The sequence below is a fragment of the Solanum verrucosum genome, unplaced genomic scaffold, assembly GCF_900185275.1.
Source record: "Solanum verrucosum unplaced genomic scaffold, falcon-dt-bn FXZP01000279.1, whole genome shotgun sequence".
Classification (NCBI taxonomy): Eukaryota; Viridiplantae; Streptophyta; class Magnoliopsida; order Solanales; family Solanaceae; genus Solanum; species Solanum verrucosum.
In genome coordinates this window covers 583,055-592,548 of record NW_026020289.1, presented here as the reverse complement: position 1 = coordinate 592,548, position 9,494 = coordinate 583,055, and the positions used below count along the sequence as shown (strand labels likewise).

The window sequence follows — 9,494 nt, the reverse complement described above, 5'->3', positions numbered from 1 at the left end:
TGTACCACTTTTTACCTAATATAATTTAATTCATATCTGAATACATAATATATAAGAATCTGGGCAATATTTTATCATCGACAGAATCATATATATAAACACAAAATAGTTTAAACAGAATTTAAAACATAAAGAAACTGAAGAAGTGTTACATACAAAAAAGATGATTCTTTTACCAAAGAAATATTATTTCCTTCGATGTAGAAGAGAGTATTGATAGAATTTTCTCGTTCAGCTTACAGAAAAGAAGTTGTTGATTTTTTAAAGCAAGCGGTAGAAAATAAGAAAGAAAAGGTAGAAGTTGTAACTGACTTATTTTTTAAAAGAAATTATTTTAAATGAATATATAATTAATATTTATTTATAGTTTAACAATTAATATTTTATTTATAAGCTTAAAAGGTTAATATAAGAATATATGTACTATTGGCAAAATATTCAGTGTCTAGTTCTTTTTCAGTGTATTGGACATTATATTAGCTAAAACTAAATGGATTTAGATAGATCAAAATTTATATTAAATGAACGTAAATAATTTTTATTTTTTTTTGTTAAATTGTGATTTATAAGTTAAATAATTTGAATTATGGAGTTTTAAAAAGGAAGAAGAGATCGTTTAATCGGTTACCTATATTTAAGGAATCCACTATACCTTTTTCGTAAATAAAAAATTAAAAAGATAACTCCTCAAAATTCTCTTAAATATAATAAAGTGATGCATTTTATTTTAAGAGTTAAAAAAAACATTAATTTTTATTTTTTGAAAATGGTTGATTCACAACTGTTTTTTATTTTCTTTTTTTCATTTATACTTTTTCAATTTATTTATTTTTCTAAAATATTAAAAAGTTTATTTTTTGTGGTGCTGACACGTGTCACTTTTTACTTCTCCTATTATATATAGATAGATATGTAAAATGTAGTTGAGAGAATTGGGGAAGTGAGGAGTACCGTTCTTTCTATGCAACCGCTTCTGATTTTTTAAAATTTTTATATCTAAATTCAAATGCATGAATTTTTTAAAAAATAACATTTCTAAAATATGGTTAGATGTAAATACTATAATAAATTTTAAATTTATTTTAAAAAAAAACTAAAAATTGTAGGAGCACTTATCTCTAGGAATATTTTGAGAAAAAAATAGTTGCACAAAAATAGGCTTTAAAACTGATTTGTATGCAAGTGTGCTTTTAAAAATTATATATTTTAAATAGTATAATTTTGTGCTGATTTGCATTTTTTTTTTAAAAACGTTTATGAATTTGTTTTTTTTTATAAATATTGAATCGTCCCAGATTAAATGGTTTTTAAAAAATTAAAATAATAAATCAATTTTTACTAATTTATATATTGGATTTTAAAATTATATTAAATATGTTTTTAAAAATGTTTAGAGTTGTCATTATTTGTGTAAGTTGATGACTTGTGTTTATTATTTTTATTTCAAATTTTGAATTTATAATAGTTAATTAGTTATATAATATTTAATTGTTTATTATTTAAAATTCTGAAAATTTGTGGCGCTGACATGTGATTTTTTTTCTTCTCCTATTTTTTAAAAGTCTAAACAACATCAAATATAATTTCTTACATATGCTATGCATTCTCATTCATACAGTAAGTTGTTTGATAAAATGTATTAGAAGATAATGGACGAATGATGTTCTATCGGTTGACTGATGTTGATACTCTTGCTGATGAATCCCGTCGCATTACAATTTGGATCATCAATTGGATTTTAAAAATGAAGCGAAATGAGTCTTTTTTTCATTTATTATCTGTTGTTGTTAGTGTTCTTTTCTTTGTTACTTATGTTGCAGTGGGTGTTTTCATTCATCTGTGTTCTTTTCTCTCTTTCAATTTTGGTGAATAACAAAACAGAGTCTTGTTATTCATTCAAATGAAATGGGTGTATTCATCCATCTGTGTTACTTGTCTCTTTCGATTTTGATTAATTGTTGTTCTGTTTGATTTGATTATCCTAATATTTGTTATCACTATTATGCTTTTTCTCTTCTATTTTCACTAATATGTTCTCTTTTTATACATGTTTTTAAATGCTTTACTAAAAAAAGAAAATAATTCAAACAAATTGAAATGGAGGGAGTCTTCTTTTTGTCCTTTCAAAAAGCTTATTTTAAAAAGAATGAGATGTTTGATCAAAAGATTTTGAGAGAAAAATAAGTGGTTCACAAAATAGTAGAAGTTTTTTGCTAAAACAAAATAAAAAAACTCCCCAAAAATAATTTTCTGGAAAGCACTTTAGAGAAATATATTTAGACACTCATTTTAAAAAGTTTGATCAAACACTAGTTGTTGTTTTAAAGTATATTTCTTAGATTGTATAATAAAATACCAATTATTTCTCATCGAAGTGCTTTTTTGAAAAAGTAATTTAAAAAAATTATTTTATAAAATAAATTAATTTTAGAAATTGACGAAAATGTCTATTCGAATTCGCACGAGCCTAGTTTCCAATATATTCATAGACCATAAGTTGTGAAATTTCACTACTCACTGTAATATATATATATATATATATATTCTATGTGAATTTTCTACATTTTTTACATCTTTCCCACAAGTAAATTGACTATGGGGTGATTTAACTAAATTACTTTTATTTATTATTATTTGATTTTAATTTAATATTATTATTTATTATTATTTTTAGTATATTAATCTCTCTTCATATTTATTGAGGATAAGGATTAAAACTTATACTCCCTCCATTCCTTTTATGCTTAGCATATTAATCTTTTCAAAAGTCAAATTGCATGATCTTTGACCAATAGTTTAAGATGTATTTTCTGCCCGTTTGGCCATGCGATATGATATCATGATATGAAATCATGATATGGAATCATGAGATGAAATTGAAGGTTTGTTTGGACATGCGATATGGAGTTTTTGTGTTGTATATTTTCTCATAAATATAAAAATCTCATAAGTTGTAAAACTATTAAAATAATCCCAATTGTTTATTCAATCTTATATTTATATGAGAAGAATTGCAACTTATAATATCTTTATATAAATTTTAAATATGAAACTAATTCTTATTTAATTTAGCTCCAAAAATTAGTCAAATTGACTCTCATATAATAAACAGTGAATCGTAAAAAGGAACATCTTGACTTTTTTAAAAAAGTAACAACTACTTTGTTTGTTGGGAAAAGGGACAAATATACTCGAACTATCGTAAATGGTATACAAATACCTTCCGTCATACTTTTGGGACATTGGTGCCCCAGTCGTCCAAAAACTAGAGCATATATGCTCTTCACTCTAAACACAAATAAATCTAACTATAAAGTTTGAGTCCAAAAGGAATGGACTAGACAATAGAGGACCCATGGCAGCCTGGAGAATTGGCTCACCTTTGAATTCGGTCTTGATGAGTGATCTCCTAATCGAGGTCTGTCAATAGCAGCCTGAAGATGCCCTATACTCAATAAAGAACGAGCAAGTGCAATATCAGTACACAATCACAGTGTACAGGTAGGATCACATGACTACTCCCATAAGCACAATATATACGACGAACAATTACAACACAGTAAGCACACATATACATAATACAATTCAGTTATCATTTTAGAGCAACATACAATCTCCCAACATCAATGATAGGTAAACAAGAACATAATAATCACAAGTGATCCTCTCGTGGAATCCACTCCCAAACTGTTAGTGTGTCGGAATGTGACACCCAATCCAATCAGCACAACCATAGTCACAATCACATCCATAAGGAACAATACTTATTATCATACAATCAAGTAATAGGTTCATGGCATGTATTGAGACACACATCATCATTTCATTAGATTGATTCACATTTTCTATTCACATACATGCACGCATACAATGAAACAATTATCCGGCATATATCACACAACAGAAAATCAAACCACCACCTACCTTAAAACCAAGCTTGAATCCTCCTAAGACACTTGAGTCTTCCCTTTCCGGATTCTTTTCGCTTGTTCTTGGTCTACAAACGAGTAATTTACACAAGGATCAATAATTAAAGTCTAATTTACCCGGATTATAGCAAACCCAATAACCCAAGACCAAACTCATGATCCTAATGTTCAACTAGGGCTTTTCCCACCATTAACTTCAGGCCAAAACCCTCCTCCAATGATAATTACCCAAGATTTTAAGTTCTAGGAATCAAAATACGGATTAGGGGAGTAATATCCTTACCTTTAGCATTAGAAATTGTGGAAAACTGTCAAGAATCGCCTTGGGAACAAAGTTTTGCAGAAAATAACGATTTTGGGGTTTTTTCTGGCTTAAGTTCGCGACTGGCCTGCCACGACGGACCCCATCCCATCACAGCGGCCCCACAATGGCAGGAATAATCCCGCTCCGGCGACTTGCACAGAGACAAAAGCTCGGAATTTGAGTTCCAAGCTCCCATTTACAACACACCTTCAACCCTTGATGTTCAAAGACTACCCTTTCACGCCAAGATCAATTTCAGGGGTTCTACTCGCCCGAATTTGATTTCGTAAAGTCGTGCAGACTCCTTATCGTCTTGGCTTTCTACTCATGTGATCAAATTCATAATTAGATCCCCCATTCATTACCAAATTTCTCTAGACCTCACCTGACTCAGATTTCGTCCAAGTCTAGGCTAGGCAAGAAATTTCCAAGTTACTACCCAAAAAATTTCTGGCTCAAATTCCTTCCCATTGGCTTTTCCATAACGACGGAAATAGGTCGTTACACCCCTTCATCTCAATTTATGTGCACCATTTTCTTTTTAGTCCATCTCAAAAAGAATATACATTTTCTTATTTAATAATTATTTAATAACATCATCGTCATTCTGTCATTATTGGGTTTCACTAAACACTTTACCAAAGTATGAATTATGAAGCAATTCGGTAAACATAATAAAGTCTTCACTTAATACTTAAACTTCGTATCTAGTCAAATAATGTCACATAAATAAAGACGAATGAAGTAATAAAATTTTATTAATTTACTAAAATAAACAAATAAATATACATTATTTTATGAGGATTGGACAATAAACACGCACCCATCTACATTTTCTTGCCTACATATGGTAATGCAATTATATAACTGATTTTAACAAAATCTTGGCACGTGAAAAAGCCAATAACAACATCTCCCGCCTTTTTAACTAACTGAATTTTATTTACATATAAGTAACCGCTGAGTTTTGCTTCTTCTTCTTCTTCAGAGATTCAAAATTTACAGAAGAAGAAGAAGAAAAGCTTAAGAACCAACTTTCATGAAAATGGCTCTACGGGTGTCTGTTATTGTTTCCAACATTACCCTTCTCTTCTTACTCTCCCTTTTGATTTACTACAGTATTCTTGGTAAGCATCGCATCTTCATTTCTCTGTTTTCTCTTCTTCTTTTTCGATTTTCTTGAGTTTCGTTAAGAATCTTTGATTTGAATGTTTTTACAGTGAGAAGGATGATGAGGCTAAGAAAAACCAGGGAGAACTTTGATAGCTATCTGAACGAAACCCATTTAGATCGTATATTTGCGAAATCATTACAAGAGAAAACAGAGTACAAAGCTCCACTGAGATATTCCAACAGTGGAGGAACTGAAATGCTTGAATCTCTGAATCGAAGTCAATTTCATCTCGTCTTTTTGGCATCAGCTAATCCATATCAACGGGAAAACGGTACTACGTTTGAAACACAGAGAGAATTCATCTTGGATGTTCGTCTGAATTACACACCAGTTCATCTCATCAATTGGATTCTTGTTGTCAACACTTTCATCTTCGTCGTGCTTCTTGCCTGCTTCTTATTCATTTATAAATGGTATACATACATATATGCTTCTTCTTCTCTCTTCATTATTAGTTCCCCTGTTTCTGAATGATTCCCTTTTCTCTTCATTATTTGTTGATTGCAGCTAGAGAACAATTTTGATGCATTGTGAAATGGAGCTGCAAGTTGAAGATATGATGAATACTCAAATTGGATTGAAGTTAGATACGTATTTCTGTACTGAGAAACACATTTGTCGAATTAATATCTCATTCTTTTTGTAATGAAACTGAAAACAGTCCTGTTATTCATTCTAATGAAATGAGTGTCTTCATTCATCCATATTACTTCTCTCTTTGCTTACCTCTTGTTTTCTTTTTCGTTCAATTATAATATTATTTGTTGATTACCACTTCCGCTTCCTCACTAATGTACTTCATTTTCATACATGTTTTAAAATGTTTTACTTGAAATGAGTTCTATGGAAATAGTCTTTCTACCTTCAACTTTGATCAAGTTTTTGAAAGCTTAATGATATTTATTTTTTACGTTTAAATTTGTTTGGCTTATATTTTACTTCATACGGAATTTACGATAGTAAATAAAACTTTTAAATTTTATGATATAATAAATAAATTAAAAATGAAAGTAAGTCAAACAAATTGAAATGGATAAGTATTTTTTTCTTTTTGAAAGTGCTTACTTTTCTGAAAAGAAAAAAAAAGTGGAGTGTTTGACCAAAATTTTGAGAGAAAAATAAGTGAATTTGGTAATAGCAGAAGTTGTTTTGTTAAAAAAAAAAAAGAGAGAAAAAAGGGTTTTCCCCAAAAGTAATTTTCCTAAAAGCACTTTTGAAAAATATATTTAGTAATTTTTTTTTGCTCAAATACTAATGGTTGTTTGTAAAAAAAATAAATAGACAGAGATGTTTATCCACATTCACACGAGCCTAGTTTCCAATATATAAATACCATAGGTTATGATCTTCGCCGTATTAGTACATTTCACAATACAAAATGTAACGTTTTTACATTAAATTATTCTTATTTATATATTTGATATCAATTTAATAAGCGTTATTTTTATCATATTAAACTCACTTTTGTTGAGTAAGGACAAAAGTGAAAATTAATACTATCTTTATCATTTAAAAGTAGCAATTATTTCATTTGTTTTATATTTCTTGATTTTTATTAATTTGACCCAGTCTTTATAAAAATAAAATAAAATTAAAGGTGTATTTTATTAAATTGACTTTATTGATGATGATTCAAAATTCTAAACACTATCAGTCTATTCGTCTCAAAATAAGTATCATCGCAGAAATTCAAGAAAATAATCATTTGTATATTTTTTCAATTACACCCTTATACTCCATTTTATTTTTAAAAAAAAACAGAATTCAATTTTCAAGAGACATTTAATAAAAAAAGATATTCTCTCTGTCCCTAATTACTTGTCCATTTTGACAAATTAAGAAATGACAATTTTTTTTTACCTATTATACCATCAATTAATTACTTTGAAAATGGTAGAACTTCTTCAAAATAATTTAAGTTTTTAATTCATTCAATTCACAATTAATAGGGGTAAAATGGTAAATTCACTATGCCAATAATTGTTTTCTTAATAGATGTGTCAATTCAAAAGCGAACAAGTAATTAGGGACAGAGAGAGTAGTTTAGTAAACTATACATGTACTTTATGTGGTTATTCAATACTAATGTCTCATTTGGTTAGGAACCATTTATCCTGAAATTAGTTATCTTAGGATTGTTATTTCATTCTCAATATGGGATAAAAATAACACTATAATTCGGGACAATTAATTTTGGAATAAGTTATTCTGTAATTTTATGCCAACCAAAAATGAGACAAACATATTCTAACAAAATTCTGGAATTAATTATCTCTTATCCCTCATATCAAATGGACCCTCTATGTACAATATTTGTGTAATATTATATAAGCATTGCTGTGGAAAAAAATAAGGATAAAATTACAAGATGATAGAATCAAAGTACATCACTATATTTATGTAGCACAGTTTAAATTTTGAAAGTCAAATAGTTTAATTTTGATTATGAATTTGGACATAAAATCTTTAAGTCTTTTTTTAACATATCTGAAATCTATGTAAAAAATGTTTAAAATCACAATAATTAATCATTTACTCCCTCCGTTTTAAAAAGAATGACCTCCTTTCCTTTTTAGTTTGTTTAAAAAAGAATGACTTCTTTCTTTTTTTGGTAACATTTTAATTTCAGCTTTCCACGTGGCATGTTTAAGACCACAAGATTAAAAGACAATTTTGTACATTTGACATAACTTTAATTTATGACCACAAGATTCAAAAGTCTTATTTATTTTTTCTTAAACTCCGTGTCAAATCAAACTAGACCATTTTTTTGTGAAACGGAGGAAGTACTATATTTAAAAAACAAATAAAAAAATTAAATAAAAAATTTATTTGAATCTTAAAATATCACATAAATTAATACGGAGGAGTATACAACCATACATTACTAGAAGAGAGTAAGCTTTTGCATTCTCATTCACAAAATAACTGTATTCTAAAGAATTAGCGCCAATTTGAACAAATCAAAAACCGACTTTTAACTAACCATCAAGTTGAGTATATATATATATATATATATTAGATTTTAGCTAAATCAGAAATTAGCTAATTAGTTGTAGCTATTAGTCGATTAGTTAGTTACACTGTTAGTGCTAAAAGTCATGACATGTCAGCTGTATTAAGTTAGTTGTTAGATATTTTGTTAGAGAAGTTAGCTACAATTTCTGTATATATGTATGACTGAACACAAGTTTTCATTCTCCACAAATCACTCTTTCCTGCAACTCTTTGTTTCTCTCAAGTGTTCCATAACAATGGAATTATGTTGAATTTTAGCATGGTATCAGAGCAGGAAGATCCAAGTTGATTTTGTGGACATTGATTCTACTCTAATACTCTGTTTTTTCGAATTTCAGTTTACTTTGATCGATAACTCTCTGCAACAATGTCGGATATCGATCACAATCATGTGTTGCACCTCCAAGCTTCTGATATGCCTGGATCTGTGCTTGTTCCAGTTCAGTTAACAGGAACTGAAAACTATGGCCTATGGAGTAGATCTATGAAGATTGCTCTTCTCGGAAAGGGGAAATTAGGGTTCATCAATGGAAAATGTCTGAAGGAGTCTTATGCAGAGCTAACAGACCAGTGGGAAAAGTGTGATGCTATTGTTCATTCCTGGATCATGAATTCTGTTAGAAAGGATCTACTAAACAACATTGTGTATGGATCCAGTGCACATGCAGTTTGGGATGATTTGCAGGAGAGATTTAACAAGGTGAATCGAGTCAGAATCTTCTAGTTGCACAGGGAAATAACAACTTTATCCCAAGGTACAAGTTTTGTATCTGTCTATTTTTCAAAGTTGAAGGAATTATGGGATGAATATGACATGCTTGTACCAAGTCCTAGTTGTGGATGTCCCAAATCTAAGGACTATGTGCAGCATTTGCAAGACCAAAGAGTACTGCAATTTCTCAATGGCCTTAATGAATCGTATGATCAGACTAGAAGACAGATTCTTCTAAAATCTGCTGCTCCTACAATTAATCGAGTGTATGCTATGATAATTGAGGATGAAGGTGAGAGATCCATGAGTGTGCATAATGTCACTGATGGCAATAGAGGTCGTGAGCCATTGGCTATG

At 29.2% G+C, this 9,494-nt stretch overlaps 1 protein-coding gene across 1 annotated transcript; it reads left to right on the top strand.

Moving 5' to 3' along the window:
• Window positions 1–5,272: 5,272 nt before the first annotated feature.
• On the top strand, window positions 5,273–5,918 carry LOC125834373 (uncharacterized). The gene is made up of 3 exons (XM_049513525.1): window positions 5,273–5,360; window positions 5,454–5,820; window positions 5,915–5,918. The coding sequence occupies exons 1-3, from the start codon at window positions 5,273–5,275 to the stop codon at window positions 5,916–5,918; spliced, it is 459 nt and encodes a 152-aa protein (XP_049369482.1).
• The last annotated feature ends 3,576 nt before the right edge of the window (window positions 5,919–9,494 follow it).